Source organism: Macrobrachium nipponense, chromosome 20 (genome assembly GCF_015104395.2).
Source record: "Macrobrachium nipponense isolate FS-2020 chromosome 20, ASM1510439v2, whole genome shotgun sequence".
NCBI classification, from domain to species: Eukaryota; Metazoa; Arthropoda; class Malacostraca; order Decapoda; family Palaemonidae; genus Macrobrachium; species Macrobrachium nipponense.
Genome location: NC_061089.1, coordinates 59,190,872 through 59,217,863, shown reverse-complemented (window position 1 = coordinate 59,217,863; position 26,992 = coordinate 59,190,872). Strand labels below are relative to the sequence as shown.

Genomic DNA, 26,992 nt, shown 5'->3' with positions numbered 1-26,992 from the left:
ATTGAAATGAAGATTAAATTGTTAATAAGAGTTTCACGTGAAACATTCACTCTACTTATTCAACTTGAAACGCATACGAAATGTATATCTTGTGTGTTTTATAGTAAAGGAAATTGCTTCCGTAAGAGAAAGCAAGCAGCAAGAAATGAAAACAAATTACGTCCGTTGACATCGTTAATTTTATTTTAAGGGACGTGCATCGTCCGTATTGTACTCATAATAAATTATAAATATAAATTCAGTTTTCGGTATACGAACTTTTTTTAGGGCTTCTTCATCCTTAAAATAATAATAATAATAATAATAATAATAATAATAATAATAATAATAATAATAACAACAGCGGCACAAGATCAGGCCCTAAGAACCAGATATATCCAAAGAACGATAGATGGAAATAACATCTCTCCCATATGTAGGAAGTGCAATACGAAAAATTAGACCATAAACCACATAGCAAGCGAATGTCCGGCACTTGCACAGAACCAGTACAAAAAGAGGCATGATTCAGTGGCAAAAGGCCTCCACTGGAGCCTGTGCAAGAAACACCAGCTACCTTGCAGTAATAAGTGGTACGAACACCAACCTGAGGGAGTGATAGAAAACGATCAAGCAAAGATCCTCTGGGACTATGGTATCAGAACACATAGGGTGATACGTGCAAATAGACCAGACGTGACGTTGATTGACAAAATCAAGAAGAAAGTATCACTCATTGATGTCGCAATACCATGGGACACCAGAGTTGAAGAAAGAGAGGGAACAAATGGATAAGTATCAAGACCTGAAATAGAAATAAGAAGGATATGGGATATGCCAGTGGAAATTGTACCCATAATCATAGGAACACTAGGCACGATCCCAAGATCCCTGAAAAGGAATCTGGAAAAACTAGAGGCCGAAGTAGCTCCAGGACTCATGCAGAAGAGTGTGATCCTAGAAACGGCGCACATAGTAAGAAGAGTGATGGATTCCTAAGGAGGCAGGATGCAACCCGGAACCCCACACTATAAATACCACCCAGTCGAATTGGAGGACTGTGATAAAAAAAAAATAATAATAATAATAAACAAGGGGAGGATTGGATCTTTAGCCAATAGACATCTCTCCCTAAAAAGGGATATGGTCCCTCCGATTTTATGTATCATAATTAGGGACAAAATTACAAATGTCCTTTTCCCCTTCCCTCACCGTCCCTTATCTGTTGAAACAACGGAATAATAACACGCGTAAGTGTTGCAGGAACTTACTGGCGGCCCGGAAGACAAGAATGTCAGTGGAATACACACACACACACACCACACCACACACACACACACACACACACACACACACACATATATATATATAATATATAATATATATATATATATTATATTTATTTATATTTGTGTGTATATATATATATATATATATATATATATATATATATATATGTATGTAAGCGAATACCACAGGAAAATGATAGGCAGAAATCCAAGCGCTTTCGGCTTTACTAAGACATTGTCAAGGAACGAATGAAATACAGTTGGAAAGAAAGTTATCAGGTAAACAAAAAGACCGAGAAATACCAGACGGTTAATTGTCAAAAGGGTAAAAATAAAAGATTTTAAGCAAATATATGTATATCTATATATATGCATACATACACACATATATATATATATATATATATATATATATATATATATATATATATATATGTGTGTGTGTGTGTGTATATATATATTTATATATATATAATATATATATATATATATGCAACAAAATGCAACGTAAAACAATGCGTAGACATAAGCTACAAGATCAGTATCATTCAAAAAGTCAGAGTACTCAAACTCCTGTCATCTGGTACACTTGGGGACGAAGTAAGTTCTTGTGCGAGAGAGACTAACATAATGGTCACCGACTATTTATTACTCCGTCCCTATTATAAGTGCAACCATTGGAAATTGCAGCAGAATTCAAGGGAAAGAAAGGAAACGAGAAACGTCCCGAAGAGGTATGATCTCATCATGTATAGGCCACCGGATATGACTAACGCTTGCACCCAGATTTTTTTTTTACTGTTATTTTCTTTCGTTAGTAACAGGATGTTCATCGGTAACATATAAAGAAATTAGAAACAGCGTGTAAACAACTTTTAGTCTAAGAATTTTTCCTCGTAGGAAACTTGCTTTTAAAAAAAACATTCACGAAAATTAACAAACTCGATCGACCAACGGTTGGCCTTGATCTATAATTTTTTAAATTTTTTTAAAGAACGGGTAGAAAATGGGAATTTCAAAAATCACTAACCAGAAGACAAAATAGCAAAAATATACATACTACATTGCACATTAGAAAATGCGCTACGTCAGATTCACAGTCCTTTTAAGCGGGGCACTACTATTATCCAGTTTCTTATTCCTTAATTACCAACCATATCGCCTCAACGGTATCCGTATCTGTGTTCCATACTCCACCACTATCTCTCTCTCTCTCTCTCTCTCTCTCTCTCTCTCTCTCTCTCTCTCTCTCTCTCTCAGTGTTTCAGGATTTTATTAAATCTGATATATCTCTGAACAGCACTATATAGTTCTAGCATACATAATCAACTCCTTTTTTATTTCTAGTTGACAAATTATTAAAGTATAATCACGGGTTGTCTTCGGTTATAATGAAAAAGAAATGGCAACTTGCGATATGTCTCTTTATGGTTGTGTTTCTCGCAAAAACTGTTACCACTTGTGTCCCAGGTCTGGAAATTGGCGTGCCACCTCGATGGCCGCGAGTTCGATTCTCGGCCATTCCACTGAGGGGTGAGAGAGGTGTATTTCTGGTGATAGAAGTTCACTCTCGGCGTGGTTCGGACGTCACGTAAAGCCGTTGGTCCCGTTGCTGAATAACCACAGGTTCCATGCAACGTAAAAACACCATACAAACAAACCAGGTCTAGAAAATAGTTATAGATTAGATGATGGTGTGATAGTTAGTGGAAAGGAGCGGCCTCAGCAGAAAGCGAGAGAATGCGTGCATGATAATAATTGTTTGTAGGGGTTCGACGCGCTGCTAATAAGCCTTCTGCGTTGGTACATGAGGCGGCTAATGCTGTGGAAGTTTTTTGCGCAGAAGGTTCATCGACGATTTAGCAGCTGAAGTATGAATGTGGCAGGGATCGTTCTTTTGTATTTTGTCAGAGGGGGGAAAGATTCGATGTTGAAAAAACTACATATTCTTACCTATCAATGTAAGAACGTAGCCACATTTTAAGCTGAGAGAAATTAAAACATTCTTGGCAAAGTTGAATATTTTGATTCGAGGAGAGTGAAGTATTTGGAGATGTTTTAATATATTTAAATCGTAAATGTGTGGATCATTGCTGGATGGTTGTCATCTTACAGTGGGCATGTACAAAAATTTATATTTTAAGGGTTTTCCCGTGTAAAATTGTGCCAGTGAGGCCGAAATTTATGCGCACAGATAATGCAGACACTCACAAAAAGTTCTGTAAAAAGAAAGGAAGGAAACTGTCCGAAACCATGAAAGACTAAGGTAGAGATGCCATGGCACGCCCACGGGTTTAAAAACAATGCCTTGAAAGGAATGGCATTCGTGCAAGAGCAACTAACTTTATGTCCTTCTCGAACACACGAGAAAAACGTCGATGTCATTAAACGATATGTTAGTTTTAGAGAGCATGTTCACGCTGAAACCCTCGACAGGGGAAGTGACGTAGTCGTCATATTTACTGACGCTGTGTCACTGAAGTCCCTTAGAGGATGTTTGTATGTGACAGAGGGTTTCCTTTGCTGGTAAACGAAGGAAAAATAGAGAGAAGGTCTGCATATTGAATGATGGCTGCCAATGACGAGTTTGTGCGAAGTTTGTATTTATAGATCAGCTGGCTGTCATTTGTTTTAGCAAGTAATAGACATCATTTCTTCTTAGTAATTAGGGAAGTAGAATATGAAAGTTAGGCAGAAAACACTATATTTACCTCGCTAACGTGTGTTTGCTGGTATTAGATATTTACGAAGTACTTGCTTCGTGATATCAAGTCATAACGACACATATTATTAAGATCTTAGACAGTAAACATGCCAAGTTGTCATACCTTGAATCTTTGCTGCCATTATCATCTGTTGAATGATGAAATGTCGGTGATTAATTCTTATAAATATGTTACACTACTAGAAGATGAATCTGAAAAGGTCTGACATATACATTCCCTTGTGAATAAAGTCGTGCAGTGTGATCGTGCAGTTTTTAGTATCGAAAGATTTTATTGAAATGTGGAAGTTCCATTCTCCTTAGACATTATGCTGACTCCTATTTTTTAAGCAATCGAAAAAATTATTAGCTTAAATGCGAAGGTGGTTTAGTGGCACTCTACATGAAATAGCTTATACCGAAAGGACATTTCTAAGCAGTAAATATTTGATAGCCGTAAAATATGGTCGAATGTTTTTCTAAAGATTTTCGTTTCGTTTGTGGATTCGAATTGAGTGAAAATTCTTTCGATATTCGTTCGTATGTTTTAGTACTTTTTTATTAAATGGGGTCATCTTTTGGAACTAGCATACTTTGAATATCACCCGAAAAAAGATTAATTTTGTATAAACTTTTACTTTATGAAATAACCTGTATGCTTTCATTTGCAGGTGGAGGATAATATTTACGAACATTCGATTGTATTTTGCAACACAAGTGTTTACATGACGTCGTCGAGAAACTGTAACCTCTATCCGCCCCCCACACCCCCCGTCCAAAATGTTTTCAAAATACGGAAATTAACAGTCAGAAGATTTTGAACGTAAATGTAGTACAGTACCGGTTTTCCCCTAGGCATTAGGGGTCGACTTTTCAAAATCCCCTCTTTATTTTTTTTATTTTGCTGTAGAAAATCATCATTTGTATGGTATCCTCTTCCATTGTCTTTTTTCCATTGTCTTCCGCGTTTTTGCTTCTCTGCCAATGGAGAATCGTAACTTCAGCATTATTTATCAGTTTTTTACTTTTTAAAAATGATTCCATGCTGCTAAGTATGTCTTTTGCTCTCATATGCTCACCTCCGTACGGAGGTGGTGCCGTCAGTACACCTCATGCGCTACATTGTAGGTATTACATAAGGTTTTTTTCAGCGTCCCTTCGGCTCTTAGCTGTTCCTTTTACTGTACCTCCTTTTATATTCATTCTTCCATCGTTCACTCTTCCACTCTCTCTCAACAATTGATTCATAGCGCAACTGCGAGATTTTCCTCTTAGTACATCCTTCAAACCTTTTACTGTCAATTTCCGTTTCAGCGTTGAATGACCTCATAGGTCCCAGTGGATGCCCTTCAGCCCAAATTCTATATTCAGTTCAGTTCGTATGCTGACGGATGATAGCACTTACCGGTAAAGATTATTAACGTTATCTTTTGTTTCCTTAAGATGATTTCGTTTGGCATTAGCCGACGTCTTTTTTCAGTGTTGTTTTTTTTATTTTTTATTTATTTATTTATTTTTCATTATTTGATATTTTCTTCAATACCTACCCTCACTTATCTTTAATGTACACAGGAGTGTTAAATGATGAAGTTATTGTGACGTTAGTGGATGAATATATATATATGTATATATATATATATATGTATATATGTATATATATATATATATATATATATATATATACATACATATATATCATATATATATATATTATATATATATATATATATATATATATATATATATATATATATATCATATATATATATATATATATGCATATATATATAAATTTAGTGTTTGTGTGTTGCGCGGGTTTATTCAGTTATCCCATCGTTATTTTTTAGCCAACCTTTTGGGAAACGGATAAGCTAGTTTCTCTTGAAAGTAGAAAGTGGGCTTCGTTAACTGCATAAGGCTTGTGTCATTATTGAAGTATGACGATCATTACTACAATGATCAAGGAGCACCGGAGATCTTAAATACCCTAATAAACGATGTGAGCCGATAAATAAAAATGAAATGTTAATTAAAATGTCTTCTTTATTTGTCTTGAGAAAGCAGAATGTGCAATCGCCTTTTGTATGTAGTTTATGCTTCAGGAAGTGTTGAAATTTGGCAAATGTACTCAGTGAAGAGAATTCGGTGATAGAATAACATTAACGTTAGGTGAATCAAAACTTATAACAACGGACGTATTTGCGTTGTGCTGATAGACGTCTAGGTTCATTTGTTTAGGAATTGTTAGAAAATTTATGATTTCCTGCTGGTGTATTTCGAGACGAGGTGGTTTGAATTGCACAAGTAGGAGGCCCTTAGCCAAAAGGTTTATTCAGCCAGCTATGCAAAACGTGGATGGTATTTAATAATAGGTTTGAAATGTTTTCTGTCAAGATGTTAATTTTTCATAGTCATACCGGGTCCCAACACGTGTCGTGTATGTACGTGGTTGGCACATGTGTATCAACAGATACGTTAATGACGATTTCCATTACAATTATATCATGTTTTCCAAGGGACTCAAGGAAGGATAACTAATATATATATATGTATATATATATATATATATATATATATATAATATATATATTATATAATATATATGTGTAATATTAAGCATTTAGACGACTCTGCTTATATTTTTTAACTTTATGAACAAACGGGAGTTCTTTTTGGTTCATAGCATGGTGAATGGTTTATCAGTAAAGGAGAGCATAAAATGGAAATGTGGTATTATTATTTTCAAATAAATTTATCTGTGTATCTGAGGTAGATATGTTTTTCTAGTGTGGATCTGCAGCAACGAAGTTTTTTTGAGAAAGAGTTCTTTATTTATATGCTTTAACTGAGATTTAATTTTGCTTCAGGCAGTATGGTTAAGTTTGCTTTGAAGCAATGGTCATTAACTCATGGTGAAGCAATGGTCATTAACTCATGGTTTCCCTTTCAGTATGTGAATTCTTTTATTTCATGTTATGGCTTAGATCATTTTACTTCTCACCAAGATTTGCATGATGATTTCTCTTTTACTCTTAAGTTTATTTCAATTATTATGAAATGCAGTTAATTGAATCTTTGTGCAACGTATATAAAACTGGTTCCCTTCTTCTCCAACGGCAGCCAAAAGTGCGGGCGAAGACAGAAAGCAGCAGTTTGGAGGGAAGCCCGCTCGGAAGGTCTAGGTATCGCCAAGAGCGGGCTTGGGAGCGAATAGCTGCGCGTCTTGCCAATGAGGTAATAAGAGCACACGCACGAACAAAAAATCTGCCACCCCCCTTCCACTCCACCCCCCCCCCCCCCCCCGCCTCCCTTCCACCTCCCTCATCCTTGTGTATGAATAAACACCAACGGGAAAAGCTTTTTTGAGCACTGTATTTGTGTGTTTACTGAACGGAATTGTCCCTCCTCTTCCTCTTCCCCCACCCCACCTCCAACAGCTCTATAAGAGCAACATGTCGAGGGTCATTCTAGATGTGCTTCACACACCTTTTTGATTTGAACGTCTCTCAGCTTCTCTTTGCCGTGATCATCCTTCTTCACTTAACCTTCTGTCTTGTTGACTCCTGATCCCGCCCTCCCAGCATTTCATTCTGAATGTGTTGTTTACGAAACACATCTTGTATGGCCCAAAACAAAATTTGTGTCGTGCCGCAAGGAATTGGACGTAGAATACTTTGGCTTGCGGAAGGAACCACCTGCGCGTCCTTTTGAGTGAGCTCACCTTTCCTCCCCGTCCTTGTTTAGAGGATTTTGCAGGAATTTCTCTAACCGTAGTGTATTTTTGTAGTACTTAGCTACGTTGAAAGCTTCCGACGTAGACGTCCCTGCTTCAAGAACCAGGCTTACCCGTGACGTGCATTTTTACCGCAATATACCGTATTTGTATATTAATATAGCTCAGTTCCTTCAACTTACACGAGGGTTGTGTGTATGTTTGTTCACCCTTAATAAACTAATCTCGCTCCTAAACCATTTTTGTAGCTTGATTTAGGTCTGTTTGTAGTGAACGTGGGCCACTTGTAGCGTGATTAAATAACATCTCGAAACCAGTACCTCTTGGTAATGTTACCTGTCCATAGAGGATTACGTCTCCTTACGTCACTCATTGTTCTCCGTCTAGAATAAGACTTCTTCATTACAGAGATATTTACTGTTAACAGCAGCGCAACACGATTCCAAGAAGAGGATGTCTTTTACTTGTTAGTATCGGTAGAAATATGTTTATTGAATGCCAGTTTATTATTATTATTATTATTATTATTATTATTATTATTATTATTATTATTATTATTATTATTATTATTATTATTATTATTATTATTATTATTATTATTGGCACAGTCTGGTCATAACTAAAATATACTCCAAATGGCTGGGGGTTAAATTTGCATTATTGAACGTTCGTAATCATTGCCAATGAGATTGCCATGTTATGTCTTGTTTTCTGTTAGTTATATCTTGTTTTGTTATTACGGGCATAGAAAGTAAGTAAGTAGTGGATTTTCTGAAACTATGCTTAACTTTTAATAATGAACATTCTTAGTTCTGGTGAAGATCAGGAAGTACATTCGATTCAAGATATACGTAGAACGATAAGAGGGAAAATAACGCCAAAAGACTGCCAAGAAACCGAAACTCAGGTTTTTCAAGGGGTAGCTAACTTTTTCACAGCCACTAAACAACTGATCCCATGCATACGACAGAAGTAGTCATTTGACCCGAGTTTTCCCACCTTTCCAAGTCCTGCTTGTCGTTACATTTCCCTAGATATAAGTGTAATTCGGTTCCTGCTCGTGTATTAAAGGTCTTCTTAATCCCGTAAGGAATTTTGATTACCTCCTAGCAACTGGCTAAAGCCTCATTTTTATCATTTGTTTGATGGTCATTTGATGTTGATTTTATAAATATTTTCTGAAATGTGTACAAGAAGTTTTTTGAGTGGAAGTTTGGTCCTGTAAATTGGATACTCGTCTTATGCATTCATTTCCTTGAACTAAATTCAGAAGTCTCTTAAGAAGACAAATGATTTAAGTAAGTATCTTAAAGCTTACGGAAAAGTCCTAGAAATTTAACATTGCCCATAACAAGTTACAGAACTGTTTTTTCATAGGTCGCATTTTTAAAGTACTGTGGAACCTCTTGACGAAATTCGGTATGGAGTAAGTCAATCACACTTACATAATATCTATGCATGTTCAGTCACTGAATTATTGAAAGGGAAGGTTTTGGCAGCTCCTTCCAGTCCTGTACCTTTTAATCAATATTACATAAAGCGCAGTGCTTTCTTCTGTGTGACAAATTTAGGAAAGTGAAAAGTTGTGGAATGCTCTTGTAGGCTGGAATTAAAGATAGAGAACGAAATAGAACAGATAGTGTGTGAACGTGAACTGAATAGGAGACCTGTGTCAGGATAGCACAGGGAAGGTAATTGCGTTCGAATCCTCCTGTCTCGGGACGACACAAGAAATTAGAGAGCATTTGAATGCTCCTATTGGCTAATGTTAAAAGAAAGGGGGGTGGGGGCGGGGGAACAAAACCTTATGGGAGAATGAAGGACGGAAGACCTACGTCCGGATAACGCTGGGAAAGTCAAGTGTAGACTTGCATTCATCCAAAGGAAAAGATTCAGCCTTACCTAGGAATTAGGGATAGAAGCCAGTGATCGGATAATCTTGTTTTTCTGGCATGTTAAAAGAACATCCCGAGGCGAGTTGGCCCTTATCCTGAAAGTTCAAGAAAGATACTTTTAGTCATCTTGATCCTTGCATGTTGCACGTGATCAGTTACGTTTGGTATATATGAATTACCAGTGAAAATAACATGCCTGGTTTCATCAGTTAAACGACAGAAAAGGCGGATGTACTTTGATTTCAATGAAAACTGCAAATGAATATAAATCAGGAAAGTTAAGTTCAAATCGAAGATTAAATAGCATGATGTTTAAATCACTGGAAAAGATACAGCAGTTTTGTATCTCTTAACAAACTGCAGGTTTTTTAAATGAATATATACAATTCAAACAAATTCCGCGGTATATATTTTTTTGTTTGTGCTACATTTCTTGTATTTTATTTACTTCCTTTGCATTATTTCTTTATTTATGCGTTTGTGCTTTTGTTTCGAAATTTATGCGAACAGCTGTTTTCCCAAAGATCAAGGCAGCTCGTCGCTTGAATCGTATAAAATGCTTCTTTCTGTGTACAAGTTTATTGCTATGCAAGGTTATATGAAGGGGTTTCAACACAGTAAAACGTTTTTGTTTTGTTTGTTGTGGAAATTCGTATCGCGGATCGAAGCATCTAAAAATGTAGCTTTTGTATTCTTTGGAAATTCCTTTATTTTGACAATTATGCTTTCCCGTTGTTTGCTGAACTTGTAGGCTGACGCAACCGTGAAAGTCCCACATTTCTTTATTTATTTATTTTTTTTATTTGCTGCATAATATTGAGTTTACGTATAATTTTATGTTACTGCATTAATGCTGATAATGCTTCTTTGTTAGAAAGTTCTTAGTCCCATTGTTCAAATCTATTTTGATAGGCATTCTCTTTAGAAAACTAAGTACTGTAATTTAATAATATTCTTATGCTATTACTTTGTCTAAAGAAAGGACTTAGCACCGAATAAAGTGTCGACGCACTTGTCATTATATAAATTTCCCGGTTTTAGTATACTCTTTGCGTGAATATGGTGTAACCGTTTTCTTTGATCATATAACCTTCCTTAAATCACGAGGCTGGTTAAGTAACCAATCTTCTTTCATTTTCCTTTCTTTTCTATTTTCCATTAGGCTTAGTTGCCTGTCTAGAAGACCTTTACATTAAAAAGGAATGCTTGTATATGTTACATACGCCAGCAATGGAGGTAATGTCTCACCTGTGTCAAGAAAATATCTCTGAGAACAAATAAAGGAATTTTGATAGTACTTGATGAAAATGGAAGATTAAACGTATTGTCACCCTGAAAACCATCTCTCCTGTAATGAAGTAGCCTATTCTGGGTAGGAAAAATCCGTGTTAGTTTAATGCCCACAAAAAAAAAAAAATTAAAAACCATCGTAACTTGGGGAAAACAAAAACGGAATGAGAGTTCCAAATATTGCTGATTTCCACAGTAACAATTTTGGAAAGTATGGTTTGACGGGTGCGACGAGTACTGCAGAGTAGATGAGGGCGAAATCTTCCCTTGAGCTTAACGGAACAGTAACCAAAATAGTACCTACAGAAAGAGAAACACTTTTGTGTCAGAGAAGAAGAGACTCAGAACACTGTAATGTAAACAGTTGTCATAGATTCTGTCCTATCGAGGAAGTAATCAAACTGTACAGACTAGTACTCCAAACATGGCTGGACAAATTGAACAGAAGCTTTACGAGTAAGATGAAAATGTAGGGGATCCAGATAATGCACCCATTTTTAGAGACCAATTCAGCGATCAGAGAAACGTGATTTTTCCAAAATATAAATTAAAACGAGAGACTCAGTTGCAGATCCACCAGAAATTATAGAAAATATTGGACGAAAATGAAACTAAGAGTAACAGAGCGAAACTGTCATGAAGACACTGAATTTGACAAAGCTAAGGCCCTTGAAATATCAGAAAGCGCCTCAGTGGCGTGATCGGTATGGTCTTGACCTGCCACCTCGGTGGCCGTGAGCTCGATTCTCGGGCATTCCATTGAGGTGCGAGAGATGTGTATTTCTGGTGAAAGAACTTCACTTTCGACGTGGTTCGGATGTCACGTAAAGCCGTTGGTCCCGTTGCTGAATAACCACTGGTTCCACGCACCGTAAAAACACCATATAAACAAAGAAACTTGAAATATCAGAGCAGATGGATTGAAAGGGATCAACAGAAAGGAAATTGAGGCGACTGAAGAACTAAATAGAACTAAAAAGAACTAGTGGATGTTAGGGGAACAATGAAACTTATTAAGATAAAAATTCACTGTTTACTATTCTTTGTTTCGTGACGCCCAAAACTTTTCACTGAAGTTTATTAATATTAGAGGCAACAAGCCCGATGAAAATTACAATAGAACCAATTTTTAACTGAAAATCAGTAATATCGATTGCACAAATCATTGTGTGTATATCGCAGTGTTAAAAAAAGGAAATGCCACAATATCCTCTAAAGAGAAACTTTCTCGAAAAGAATAAAAACAAAAAAACTGAAAAATAAAAGAACAGATTAAAAAAAAAGTGAGGCGGTCAGCCAAATAAATTGTACGCCATGGTGCTGAACAGTCACGCTCACGAACTATAAAGCAAATGAATTTCAAATTAAATTCGCACCTGCGAAACAATCGTATTTTTTTAAATTGAGAGGAAACAGTTATTTTGCTTTTCTTCCTCGAAAACTAAAAGAAAGAGAAGTTCTTTGTACATTTTTTTTATAATCGAGAGAATAAATATAATTTAATCTATCTTCTGATAAAACTCTCGACACTGTATGACTGGAATTTCAAGATGTATAAATTGCGAAGTTAATCCTCGCCTCTTATATAGTTCTATGAGATTGAAGACTTTTTCGACATTGAAGGTACCTCGCTTTTGATAAAGTATCCATGCACAGTTCTAGATTGAGAGAGAGAGAGAGAGAGAGACTTATGCATTCTTGGCAGTCACCGAACTGATATGAGGACCAGAATAGTGAGAAGTCCATTCACCAGTATGTTGAAACATAATTCAGGAAGTGTGCTCTCTCTCTCTCTCTCTCTCTCTCTCTCTCTCTCTCTCTCTCTCTCTCTCTCTCTCTATTATTTAAGAGCAACTTTTATCGTAGCAAATTAAGAGCTTGGTTTGTCCTATACAGTCACACGCTCTAAAAATAATTGTTAATCTACGATTTTTTTATTTTACATTTTTCATTGCTGTTTCTTAACGAGCTCTAAGAGAATCCCAAAGATTTATTATATATATATATATATATATATATATATATATATATATATATATATATATATATACATATATATATATATAGTGTGTGTGTGCGTGGACGGAAAGAAGAGAAGGATATAGAACACATTCGCCCAGATTTAACTGACTCTTCTGTTTTAAGCAGCATTACGCTTTTCTCTGGTGCCGTACGTAAACGAATCAGTAAATGCACTTGTAAGCTGAAAAAAAGCACAACAGACGACTTGGCAGAAAACAAATCTGGCAACGGAAATATGTTTACGAAGGAGAGAAGGAAAGGAACCAAAATAAACTGTAAATAAATAGCTAAAATTGGCAAGCACAAATAACTCTCCCTAACTCACTCCGAGCATTGTTTACTCCCGAATACTTTCTGTAATTGCCGTGTTTACACTCTGTTCTGTTATTCCAGTCTCGGTTTAAATGCACTCCCAGACATTTGTTGCAGCCGACTTGTTAACTGAGTCGCGATCACATGGTTTGTGTGTAACTCGCTCGTTTAATCTATGCTTAACTTGGCAATATTTGATAAGATACAATTGACCTCGACGAAGAGAGAGAGAGAGAGAGAGAGAGAGAGAGAAGAGAGCACATGACATGGTGTAATACTATAATCTCGGAAGATAGTTGAATACACCTCTCGCTTAAAAGAAGAAAAAAAAAAAAAAAAAAACTGATGTCATCGCATACAGCGTTTGTAAGTGCACCTTAAATAGATTTGCCTGAAAAATCAAATATGAACACTATCTGCGTCTTTGTTTGCTAGTGGGTTGACAAGACAACCTTCTTTTTTTTTTTAAATTCATTTTTGAATAGCAAGGGATGTGGTCATGTGTTCTTTGGCATTGTTCCTTATGCTCCTTTCTTTGTTTTAACATCGGCTTGTGAGGAAGGAGATTAGCTTGGAGGGAAAACTGTATTTCTAAAGAAATAATGACGATCTTTAGCATTAAAGTTGTGAACGGCTTACTCGGCTGTCCCAAACATTGCTTCATATGGCTGTCCAGCAATGGCCTGAGATGCGTTCTCCTCCACTTACGGTCCGCTGACCTGTTACCAACCTGATTTTGATATGCATGCGATAAGTTGCCGAATATTCGTTACATGTTTATATTTGATAGATTTTGTAGCAGACGTAAAGGAACACGTGCTGATGAAAATGCGTGAAAGTTGACACTAATTTGTGCGTGAAAAATCTTGATGACGTAGGTCGCACGACTTGGCGGCCATTCGGCATTTAGCTGAACTGCTAATTCCATGTTTTGCGTGGATCGTCTACATATGTTTTTCGACTGATGTCCGTTCGTACACATATTAGTCTGGCGAACTTCTTAATGTGGTTACAAACTGGATATTTATCAACGTCCATCGCTTTGGTGCCAGTTCATTCAAATTACTATGTAATGTAGAGACGACTATACATATATAAACATCAGCTCATTTGCATATATAACGTGAACATTTCACGTAAAATTTAGTGATATCTATAAATATAAACATACCGTAGCCCTATGATGCGCCTCACGTTGAAGACCACCCCTGCCACATAAAATGGCAGTCATTTTTAAATGTTCAAATAAGAGCAAATGGCTGATAATTTCTATAAACATTGTGCTGATTGGGACTTGGCAATCTTATTGAAACTAATGTATTCCTTAAAGCCAGCTATCATTGGATTTACCAGTTGTAGTATGTTATTTTTTTTCTTTTTTTTTTCTTTATTTTTTACAACTTACTGTACATTTCATCGTTGATGATCATGAAAAAGCCAGTCAAACTTGGAAGTCTTTTCGACCAGAATATACTCATTCGCATGACTGCACTTCTTTCAACGTTTTGATTTTTTTTATTTATTTTTTTTTTTTTTTGTGAAGACAGAAATACAGTGGGATTGAAAGAATACTGTTTGGCTCTTCCGAAGGAACTGCAAGTTTGCCTAACTTCTTCCAGATGTTCCGGAATTCTTGTTTGTGTTGCAGAAGCTCTTTTTTTCTTATTGAAGATATGTGAAACCTGTGTTGGCCAATGTTTTGCAAAAAAAAGTAAATAAATAAATAAATAAAGATAAACAAACAAATAAAAAAAATAATACACTAAGTCACTGATAGCGTTCAGGATTATATGTTGAATATTTAATTTCATACTATCAAAATTCTGCACCATCTTGGATACTGAAAATTGATCTGAGTAACTGAGAATTTAACAACGACAGGAGAAAACCAGGGAAAAGCTGATGCTTATAAAAATAACAAAATATCGGTGTGACTCATTGTCTGGTGTTCCAAGTTTCGTTTTTGTCGAATCTTCACACTCGCATTGTTGCACTCGAAGTCCAGATTTAAACTTCTTTCTTTGCACCGCCTCCTAGCCCCCTACCTCTTTTTTTTTCTTTTTTTTTCTTCTTTTTTTAACAGATGTTCAGTCTGTATGTTTTAACAAGGACGTAATATCCGGAAAGACGATACATTCAGGTGATTCTCTTGTATCTAGATTTTGTAATTTGTTATGGACTGTTTGACGCACTGTAAATGATTTTCTGACAGCTAATAGAAACAGGTATGGTGATGCAATAATACTGATATAGAGGTGATCGCAAACTGCGTTACGATCTCGAATTTGCAATTGTTGACGTATATCACGTGTTATCCTGTAGAGCTTTCTGATTCACTTTCAAGTAATGGGACTGATCTCTCTCTCTCTCTCTCTCTCTCTCTCTCTCTCTCTCTCTCTCTCTCTCTCTCTCTCTCTAATTCTCGTTCTCTGGCTGTGTTGTGGAATGCATTGGCCTTCCTCAAGAACACAGACATTACTGGTAAATTAAAACGGTAAAGACAATTTTTTTCGAACCGAATTAACAACTCTAAACCGGGAAAATGTTCAGTATGCAGACAATTAAAAGTACGATTTTGGATGCCACAGTATTCATACAATTTTAATAAAGATATGAACGCATTCAAACGATCACATTTATACATACACTCAAACAAATATACACACTTGCGGGCGCTTAGTCACACATGAGTGCATAATATAAAGGTATCTGTATGTTCATGCATTAAATTCATTGTCGGCATAAGTTTAGGTGGAATCTTTGAGATTTTGGTGCCGCATTCAGTTAAAAGGTTGGCTAAGGTGGAAGCGATGATGCTTTTGATGAGGTGCAAGATTACTTGGCCCGAATGCTGCTTCTCCCCCAGAAATCTTCGCCTAAGGCCAAAAAGCCTTAGGTGGGACACGCCAGAGAGCGAAATGTCCCCAGCTGAGTGCCAGCCAAACCCATGACAAAGTTAGTGGAGACGTTGTCAAACTTTTTGTCCCCTGCTTTTTTCTCTCTCTCTCTCTCTCTCTCTCTCTCTCTCTCTCTCTCTCTCTCTCTCTCTCTCTCTCTCTCTCGAGCGCTCTCCCTCTCTTTTGTAAAGTTCTTTTATCCGTTTGTGTCCCTTTTCACGCTCCCTCTAGCTCCAGCTCCTCCTACTACGACTGTCTGCCCTTCGGAGGACGGGAAAATAAGGTTGCTTAGATGTTCGTCGTGACCTCGTTAATGGGGAGACTTCCTCAATTTCTGAACTGGCCGTCAGATAATTCTTTGTAAGAGTCGAGAGTTGGGGGTTGGGGGGTTATAGTATCTAGGACCCAGGGTCTCGAGGAATACTCAGATGTTTAGCATGAACTCTTTGCTTGAATGCACAGTAACTATTTAATTCGGAATTTGGAGAAAACCACCTGTTGGATTTTAAGAGTATCCCCCACAAGACATGTTTACTTCGTAGCGCTGTTTTGTTTGCTTTATTCCGTCTTATATAATAGGCATATACAGTTACACACACACACATATAGGCCAATATATATATATATATATATATATATATATATATATATATACACAAACACACACACATATATATATGTATATATATATTAGTGAAACATTGATAGTCTCTGGGTAAGAAACTCCATTTAGACTTGCCGTCGTCCAGCCTGGTCCAGCCATTCTCACCACTTAATCCTATTACTTCAAATGTGCAGAATGAAGATACCTCAGTTCGTCGAACTTCGGGTCGGCGCATATCGTCCCTAACATCTGAACCCGTCGTCCGGACGCTCTCATATATTACCGTTAGTTGTGACAGTATTTGCATTACAAATAGTAATAATAAAATCAAAAATAAGGAAGAAAAGTTCCTGAAACTGATTCAAAGTGAAAGGTGTCAAATAAAGTAGTGTTCTGGGAGCACTTTTGTCATGCCGGTAAATGGACGTTCATTTTAATTTCGCTTCATTCTCTTTGTTTTATTTGGGAAATTAAGTTTTATGCCGTTTGGATGGAACCTGAATAAAACAGTGGAATATATAGTATATTAATTTTACGTATTGCTTCATTTTTTTTCACAAATTTCCCAACTTAAACGTTGCCACAAATTATTTTGGTTGGGGAAGTGGACATAATTTCAAGATTTTTCCCTTTTTTTTTAAGAAACGTTTTCAGTCAGCACTGAATTAAATTGATAGTTTCTCACGGACTGGTGGTGGTGTCCGTCTAGCTACACCTTTGCCCAAATGGGCGTCTTGCCAGGCGTCTCCCTTCCGGTTTTCGGCAATTCCTCTGATGTGAGCTTGCTAGCCCCACACCCTGCCTCGTGGAGATTCAAGGGCTTGTGCGCACCTAAGACGTCTGATTTTTCAAGATGGTTGCATTTTTAAGTACTGGCCAGACGTAAAGTTACTGCTTTGCCAGTGAACGACAGCAGTAAGATTTAATACACACATTATATATATATATATATATATATATATATATATATATATATATATATATATATATATAAAGATAAATGCCACGAAGGAAAAATAAACGAAGGAGTCTGCAAGATCTTTCGGCTTTAAAAGCCCCTTTACTGAGCAGACTCCTTCGTTTATTTTTCCTTCGTGGCATTTATCTTTATTTATGATTTATCACGTTCCTAACTTTCGTGATTCAGTTATACACACACACACCACACACACACACACACACACACACACACACACATACATATATATATATATATATATATATATATATATATATATATATATATATATACTATATATACATGTTACGCACATGTGTCTTTGATAAGAGCTAAATTGCTCATTAACGATTTTCTTTCTGAAGGTGACCTTGCATCCAGATGTAGATTTCAGTCCAGTGACGTGCTTGAAGGGATTTCCTAAAATTGGCTGCGTCCTTTGGTAAATCCCTATACATGGCGTTCCCTTTGACCTCACAAAGATATTATTTTCATTTTATGACTCAAATAGGTTCAACACTTCTGATTCAATTCAGATCATTTAATTAACTTCAGTTTCTCATTTTCCCTGAATTTTCGTTCGTTACTCCAAAATTCTCGCAATAATTCTAAGGAAGAGTGATCGGTTGATAAATTTGTAATCGCAGAGATACCTTTATGTCACTATAAAAGAGAGAGAGAGAGAGAGAGAGAGAGAGAGAGAGAGAGAGAGAGAGAGAGATTAAATTGTATATCTTCAAGTTGTCTGACGTTCGTTTTTTAGAGAGAGAGAGAGAGAGAGAGAGAGAGAGAGAGAGGCCGACACCAAATTTTATCTCTTGAAGTTGTCTGACGTTCGGGAGAGAGAGAGAGAGAGTGAGAGAGAAGCCGACACCAAATTTTATCTCTTGAAGTGTCTGACGTTCGAGAGAGAGAGGGGGGGGGGCAACACCAAAATTTATATCCAAGTTGTCTGACGTGCGTTCAATTCTCTCTCTCTCTCTCTCTCTCTCTCTCTCTCTCTCTCTCTCTCTCTCTCTCTGAGGTTCGTTTGTGTTTTTTTTCGGTTTGTTTGTGTTTGTATTTAAGGTCGTACTGTTCTGTTCATCTTGACGTCATCTCATCATGTTGGCAGATTGCGTCAAGGATCGGTATAATTTTGGTGCTTATAAGTGTCACTGTTTATTCAGGTCATCTGTTCCTTAAAGAGGGTGGCTGATTTTTTTTTTTTTTTTTTTTTTTTTTTTTTTTTTTTTTTTTTTTACCCTGCTACAAGAAAAGGGAGCTTCAGTCATTCTACATGATACACGATTTAAATTCTTCAATGATTTATTTCTGAAATTGTGAATTGGGTTGAATGGTTTTTTCATATATTTGGTTTAATCTTCCTCTTATATTTTTCCATTTTTGCTCGTAACCATACTCGTGGCTCAGCTGTCCATTACTTTGTATTTTATTTTCCATTTTTTTGTCCTGTCCTGATTATCTTTGCTTCTATCCCCCTTGATGCCTTCCTTTAATCTTCTTCCTTTTGCGATGCCTAACCCGATGGATAGCCACCTCATTGCGGCAGAGAGAGCGCACGAATCGTATGAAGTTGTGTAACTGATGTTTATCGCCATCGGTCCTTTCCTCCTTGAAGTGCTGATGTTCAGGGAACCGGCTCATGTCAGTTTTCCTTCTAATCTTGTCTTGGAATGACCCGCTCTTCCGTCCTCGGAGGACAGCAGTAGCTTCTTGACCTTAATACCGAGCCTTCCTCGTCAAGGGTGACCTATAGGATGTTATGTTCTTCCTTTTTCAAGTTCTTCCGTCAAACCCTATAATGCTCATTCCTTTTTAAGGCAGTTTGATGTGATTGTTTTTTTGAAAGGAGTTTGCTGGATTTTGTACTTCTGTGATTTTGGGGGCTAATGAGAGTGGTTACGTGCTGATTTTGTTTTTCTTTTTTACGAAAGGCTTCATCAGTGCCATTCATCAGTTTTCTACTTGTGAGGTTTGTTATGATAATGATTAGAAAAACGGATTTATTAAAGAAATACCACTTTACTTTCCACTTTTTTTCTCTTATAATCATTTATCTCTGTTCTTCCCTTAAATATAATAATAATAATAATAATAATAATAAAATAATATTATTATTATTTATTATTATTATTATTATTATTATTATTATTATTATTATTATTATTATTATTATTTTATTATTATTTTATTATTATTATTGAATATTATTATTTATTATTTTGAAACAAGCAGTTTTGATTTTTCTTTGTTCTTTGAGTCATCGAAAACACCGCATAAAAACACTGTGTTGCAGGTTTATTAAATGCGCCAGAAATCGCAATAAATTCGAAACACATTTTTTCCCCTCAACTTTGCAGCTGACTCCTGGTGAAGAAAGAAGTCTTTGCGAAGAAGAGGTTGCGATTTAATTTGGCCGCCTCGGTATGCTGCGTTTTCCCTTGGCTATTATAGGAATGCAGGTAAACGGTCTCCTCTGTTGAGGCAATCGAAGACGACCTCAATGTTTTTTTTCAAGTGTTTTTTTATATATATAAATTCGCGTGTTTTGATTTAAGCTGTAACTCCCCTCCCCCCACCCACCCCCCACCCCAACATAACACACACACACACACACACACACATACACAGTCTTCTTTCTCATAACGACCAAAGCGATAACATGGTGCTGTTGGCTCTTTTGCATTGCTCAGCTGTTCGTAAAAAAAAAAAAAAAAAAGAAAAAAAAAAAAAAAAAAAAAAAAAAAAAAAAAAAAAAAAAAAAAAAAAAAAAACGGATATTTTCCCGAGCGGCATTTCTTAACATTCTGTGTCCAGGTGTGTCCGGCCAGTGGATGTTTACACCTGCTGGATGAGCCCTTGTTTTTGCCCGCTGCTCTCCCTTCCTTCTGCCGACAGTGGCGATGACCATAAGACATTCAGAATAGTTTTAAAAGAATAGAAAGGATTTATGATTTGACAAAAAACAGTAAAAAAATCGTGATAATACATCTTCATAATATCTCCTGTGTTTGTTTCGTGTGTGTGTGTTCGCCTGGGCGCACGTGCAAATGCTGGCGTCTGCGATCGTGTTTTTGGCACTGCCCAACTGAACAACTTGGACATTTATGTTTCCTGTCTCACTTGTTAATCCTTACTTAATTTCGAGTCTTCTGTAGATTTTTTTTTAAATCTTAGCTTCTCTTTGTTTTCACGTGAGGGAAACGTCTTTAAAAAAAAATTTTTTTTTTTTTTTTTACAAAGGACTCTAATGAAAGCGTGAGAGGCTTTTATTGCACTTCTTCATTCGTCTGTGGAGAGAGAGGGGTGACTGGTTAAGGGGCAGGGGGTGTCGGGAATATAGGTCAGGTCTTGCCTGTCAGTCCATTTCAGTTTCAACCTTCTTGAATAGAATGTCCCATATCGGTCTTGTTTCAGTCTTTTATTATTTTTATTATCTAATTCCGATTCGCTTCTTATATTGTCACTGACCTCACCCTTATATGATACAGATAGTAAAAAAAAACATAAACAAGATTATTCCTAGAACTTAGTTTTGTTAGCGTACTGCAAGATTTTACTTTTTATTATTATTCAGGCGATGAACCTTATTCGTATGGAAAGAGCCTGCTGGGGTCATTGACTTGAAACTCAAGCTGCCAAAGAATATGGTGTTTATTTGTTAACAGTTACTGAAGGTAGTGGGAAATACAGAAAGAAGAGATCAGTTATTAGAAAAGAAATAAAAGATAACAAATTTATTAGTGAACATAAAAATGAAAGTAAGTTGCTGAAACACTTTCAAAGAGAATAGTTTTAGGGTGGTAATACATTGCATCTTCGTTTGGACTTCCTAAGTTCCAATTGCCCCAACATTCTCAAGGAGACTTCAGAAGGTTTACCCTTTTTTTTCAATGCAGAATGAGATATCATTCAGACTGTTCAAGCTGGTGTTATTCATCTCCATTCATAAGTTTACGCCATGAGCAAATTGATGAATACAGGAAGCGACTAGTCAACCGCGGTATGTTGTGCCTGATCACTCACGGTCGGTGAGTCGGGGATTTGGAGGCGGCGTCGTCCGGTAATGATAGCTGATGAAAAACGCCTGAATCGTGTCAGTGTTTTTGTAAAGAATTTTTTGTTATGTCTAGTCATTAGGAAGGACCTTGAAATAAATTATTATGAAGTTGTATTGTATGATGATTCTTTGTCATTTAATTATTAGTTCATGAAGATTCGTCTTCATGGGAAGAACACGCAGAAATATTCCCACAGCCGTCTTGGATGAAAGTAAGTTATCGCAATGAGTGTAGACTTTGGAAAACAATATTTCATTCTGTATTTTGTTAAGCGTGGTCGATTTTTTCCACACTCCTCCCACTTGATTTGATTTATTTGAGCGTGTATTTCGTTTGCAATTTATTTCCAATATCAATTGCAGAGATAGGAACGGTTAGTATTTTGTTTATTAATTGAGTCAGGAAGTAATATTAGCTACCAAAATCACAACCAAGAATAAGGAATCGTAAATTTTAGCTCTCGATTGAAGACCCTTCATGGTTTTGTTTTTTTGAGTTAATAAAAATATCACTATGTTCCTTTTTTTTAAAAGAAAGAATAAGGTTATCGTTAAGTAAAAATTGCAGGAGCCATTGGTGGTTACGTCTGTGTCTGAGAGAGAAGAGAGAGAGAGAGAGAGAGAGAGAGAGAGAGAGAGCTCTTAGATATCTTGAGAAGCTCCCATTTCTCCAGCCTCCTGCCGTCTCATTCTTGAGTAATAAATACCAGGCTTACCGAGAAGAACTTGAAGCCCTCTGCATAAACGATGTTAATGGCCGAAAGGCTGGGGCTTAGCATCCTTGAGTATACCCAGGATCCTTGGGTATACCATGCCAGACGGGTGGGTAAATAGCCCATCGGATGGGATCTTGTACACATAGCTCTGGACTAAGTCACTGAAGCTGATTTAAATCCGTGAACTCGCTTTAGGGATGCCAAGACCGAAGGAGCTCATTTGAATGTCTGAGTTATCCCTCCACGGTTCTCATGACGCCCAGGAGAGAGAGAGAGAGAGAGAGAGAGAGAGAGAGAGAGAGAGAGAGAGAGAGAGAGAGTTGAAATCCCGATGGTAAAGGGAGAGTAATCTCCAAGCCAACACTTAGGTGCATTTTGTGTTTGATCTAGCCGGCTTAGTTCATTTCGAGCGGAAAACAATTATAATGTACACTTAGTTATGCTATTTATCTGATTTTTTAATAGAGTTATATATATATATAATAATTAAATATATATTATAATATATATAATATATATATAATATATATTGTATATATATGTGTAGTAATTATTATAATTAATTATTATAATATATATATATATATATATATATAATATAATATTTATATATATATATATATATATATATATTATCGACTAGAAAATTCCCCTTGGGTTAACATATATGAAAATATATTAATTCCGACGTAGAGCGAATTAGATATTAAAGGACATTTGTAGCTCGATGTATGTATATGAATCACGGTAATGTTATATGATATAAATATATTATTATATCGATATTATAAATATATATATATATAGATATATATATATAGTATATATTATATATATAGATATATATATAGTATATATAATGTGTGTGTGTGTGTGTGTTGTGTGTATAGAGAGAGAGAGAGAGATAGTATCTATAGCAGTAAAATCCAGCTTTCGCTACCCCAAGAACTTTCGCTGGTGTCCAAGGATAGACGAAGGAATTCCTGTAACCAGTCCCACCGTATTCATTTCGAGGTGTTCATGTAGGCAGAAAATGTAAGTTATTTGTAGCAAAATATATTTAGAAGTTCCTGAAACATATTGAAGAGAATGTCGCATCAAATCATTTCTTTAAAATGGGCTGCTTTAAAAGAATTGTTGAGAGTCTTCATTATCGTCGAAAATAGTACGTGTGTAACAAGTTAGTGTGGCTGCCTATTCTCCCATAAGCCAAAATTTACATATTTATAAATTGACTTGAGGGGATGTGTATGGGAATCTTGCTGACGAGTGAGTCCCCAGGCTGAGAGTGAGGGAAACAGAAACTTCATTCTTCTTTCAGAGAGAAATTCGCCATTGAAACCCCGGTAGAAAAGACGCCAGGGGGTATTTGTTTCTTGCCATACCGACTAATTACAGCTTACGTACATCACTGTACTACTTGTACTCGGTTACCGCTCTCTTTTCGCCGATGGGACAGAAGTCCAGTCGTTTCGCCTCGGGGAGGCTCCCCGCTAATTATCATTTGCGGTTAGGAGAAGCGAAACTTGCATCTTGACGCATTGTGTTCCGGTTGCGAATTCCAGGAACGAGAGTTTTTGGATTTTGTTACCGATTCTCAAAAACTGTGAAATGTTCGGGTATGTAGTTATGCATGAACTGGTGTGATTAGATTATGGAAATTGTTGCAATAGAATGCTGTGATCAATCACGTTTTGTTGATTAATATATTGGTCTCTCTCTCTCTCTCTCTCTCTCTCTCTCTCTCTCTCTCTCTCTCTCTCTCTCTCTGCATCAGTGACCATTGACATAATGGTGCATAACCCAAAATATATCTGAACTCCTCTCTCTCTCTCTCTCTCTCTCTCTCTCTCTGCATCAGTGACCATTGACCTAATGGTGCATAACCCAAAATATATCAAAGCTCTCTCTCTCTCTCTCTCTCTCTCTCTCTCTCTCTCTGTATAAATGGCACTGCTGTTGGTAGAGATCTCTCTATTCGGTCCTTGTGGGGAAAAAGTGGTCGAGTTGGATAGATGAGTCTTCTGGTGGATTATAAGACACAACTAGACCCAATTATTTCAGTGAATGTTGTTTCGGACGGGCTAAAAGTGTGCGAGTATGTATGTATGTATGTATGTATGTGTATTTGTGTGCGTGTGTGTGTGTACGCGCACGCTCTCATTTCCGGAGTAGTCTCTCTGCCAGCAGACGTCTAACCTACATCTGCAACTCGGACCTCTTTTTTTTTTTTTTCTTTCTCTTTTTCTATCTATTTTTTCCTGGCGATTAAAGATTGTCGTTCCTCGCTCTCTCTCTCTCTCTCTCTCTCTCTCTCTCTCTCTCTCTCTCTCTCTCTCTCTCATTTTCACACTTGCTGACAATGTTTGGCGTATGGTAATGCATTGAAATTCGTATATCGTTCAAAGGAAATTTTTCTTCTTTTTTATGACACGAGTCAGAGAGAGAGAGAGAGAGAGAGAGAGAGAGAGAGAGAGAGAGAGAGAGAGAGAGAGAGAGCAACCTGCGACATTTTCCACCGATCCATTTAAGGGACTTGATCAAACGAATATTGCTTAAATTAGGCTTAATTCCAATAGTTACTGGACCGGTCCAGTCCGGCTGTCCAGCAGGTAAAGGAGAGCAGGGAGGAAGATTGACTCAGAATTACATTTTATTTTGTGATATAATTTTTTCTGTTTTCAGTTTCCTCTCGGATTTACTATGAAGTCCCTATTTTCACATTTTCAGCATTAACCTAGTAACATGTTGAATCTGTTGCCTTCTTTTAAAGGCTTTGAAAACCAGTTTCTATGTAATTCTGAATTGACCCACGACACCTTACGTTTAGTTTAACTGCCTTCCGTTTTTCTCATATATTTATGCTTTCTCGGATATCTCAATGGCTCAATAAACGAATACGTGGCCTGTTTTGTCAGACTTCTCTCTTTAGAATAATGAGTTTCCCATGCAGTAGGATGCTGTGAGAAAATGCAATTGAATTTAGAAACGACTTTGAATTTCTATAAACTTAGTATCCACCAATTGTGGGGAAAAAAGAAAACTATATTTTGATGTTTTTTCTCTTGTGCTTGGTACGTTCGTATTTATATGCACACATGAATTCACATTCCCATATCACATGTGTATCATGCACCTCTCTCTCTCTCTCACGATATATATATATATATATATATATATATATATATATATATATATATATATATATTATATATATATATAATGTGTGTTTGTGTATACTGGCATACACGCTCTTCTTGCAAACATTATATTGAGCATAGCATATGGTATAGAAGAGACAGCGTTCCTGAAGACTTTTACATAATCCAACGACGATATCATCTACGTTCTTGGAGGATCTCGACCCTGACTCAGGGGGTCTTAAAGAAGTCTTGCTCAGCTCACGGTGATTCCTTTGATATACTCAAGCGCAAATTTCAGATTTTTTTTTTTTCAGAGCTCCAGATATTAGCTATAAGGCATCCACGAACAGATACCTCATTCGTTGACCTGTTAAGACGTGGCTGGATGGGTGATCGCAAATGAATGCGAGGACGTAACCTTGTACTACTTGTGTCTTTTAGTCATTGCAATGAAGCTACTCTGGTCCTTGACCTCACCACCACCAAAGCAAATCAAACGCCTCCTTTAAAGGACTTTCAGGTTCCAAAACTTGTCCCAGATCTTAGTACTGAGCGTGGGGGACAACGAGGCCCAAGACTGAATGGAATACTGAAGATGATGAAATATTCTTCATCATATATGCCATATTCGTTATCTTATCGGGAAGTTTCCGGCTCAAATCTTTTTTTGTATTCATATTAAAGTTACGATGTTACACAGGAAAGAGGATTTTAGATGTATGCTAAAGCTTTTAGATTACGGTTTTGTTACATGAATATGCACGTTTTTTTTATGGCATAAACTTATATTGTTGTTATAAAGTCATTGCGCTCAGGTTTACTTGGCAGAGTTTATCATTTGAGTCGCAAAACTTCTAGACTTTTATTCCTCTTCTTCTGTAGTGACATATATATATATATATATATATATATATATATATATATATATATATATCTGTGTGTGTGTGTACGTATTAGAGTATTTTGGTAATGCATACACAAGCAACACCGCTAGTTAACAAGAGAACTTCAATTTTTATTTACTAATAATAGCTGTAGTTGGAAACGGAATGGTAATTACGAAAATAAGAATACTATGAAAAAGTAAAAAAAAACCAGGAATGAGGTAAATAATGTAAATAACGACAACATCTGTAAACATAAACAGCAGCAGAAGCAGCATTGTTCGCAAGATTAATTTCACGCTCAAGAATTTATGCCTAGATAGTGAACTCACAGCGTTAATCTCTGAACCTCGCAAGATCTAACTGAGTTTGCTTCTTGCAAGATCCCAGCAGATAATGTCGTTTGTTGCAAAACAAGAGATTTAAAACAAACTGTCAGGGCGCTCCTTGCTAATGATTTCGACCTTGCAAGACGGCACTTCCTGGCCATCGGCTATTAATTG

At 36.6% G+C, this 26,992-nt stretch overlaps 1 protein-coding gene across 2 annotated transcripts in view; it reads left to right on the top strand.

Annotated features, from left to right (window-relative positions):
• The window catches only part of LOC135226294 (ubiquitin carboxyl-terminal hydrolase 2-like), a 186,479-nt gene that overhangs the window by 104,535 nt on the left and 54,952 nt on the right, over positions 1–26,992 (top strand). Inside the window, exon 3 of one of the 2 annotated variants that reach the window (XM_064265736.1) lies at positions 7,093–7,206. The exons of the other annotated variant lie outside the window; for it this stretch is intronic. Within the exon in view, the coding sequence (XP_064121806.1) occupies positions 7,093–7,206 (114 nt within the window). The remainder of the gene's footprint in view (positions 1–7,092; positions 7,207–26,992) is intronic. 2 annotated transcript variants of the gene reach the window in all.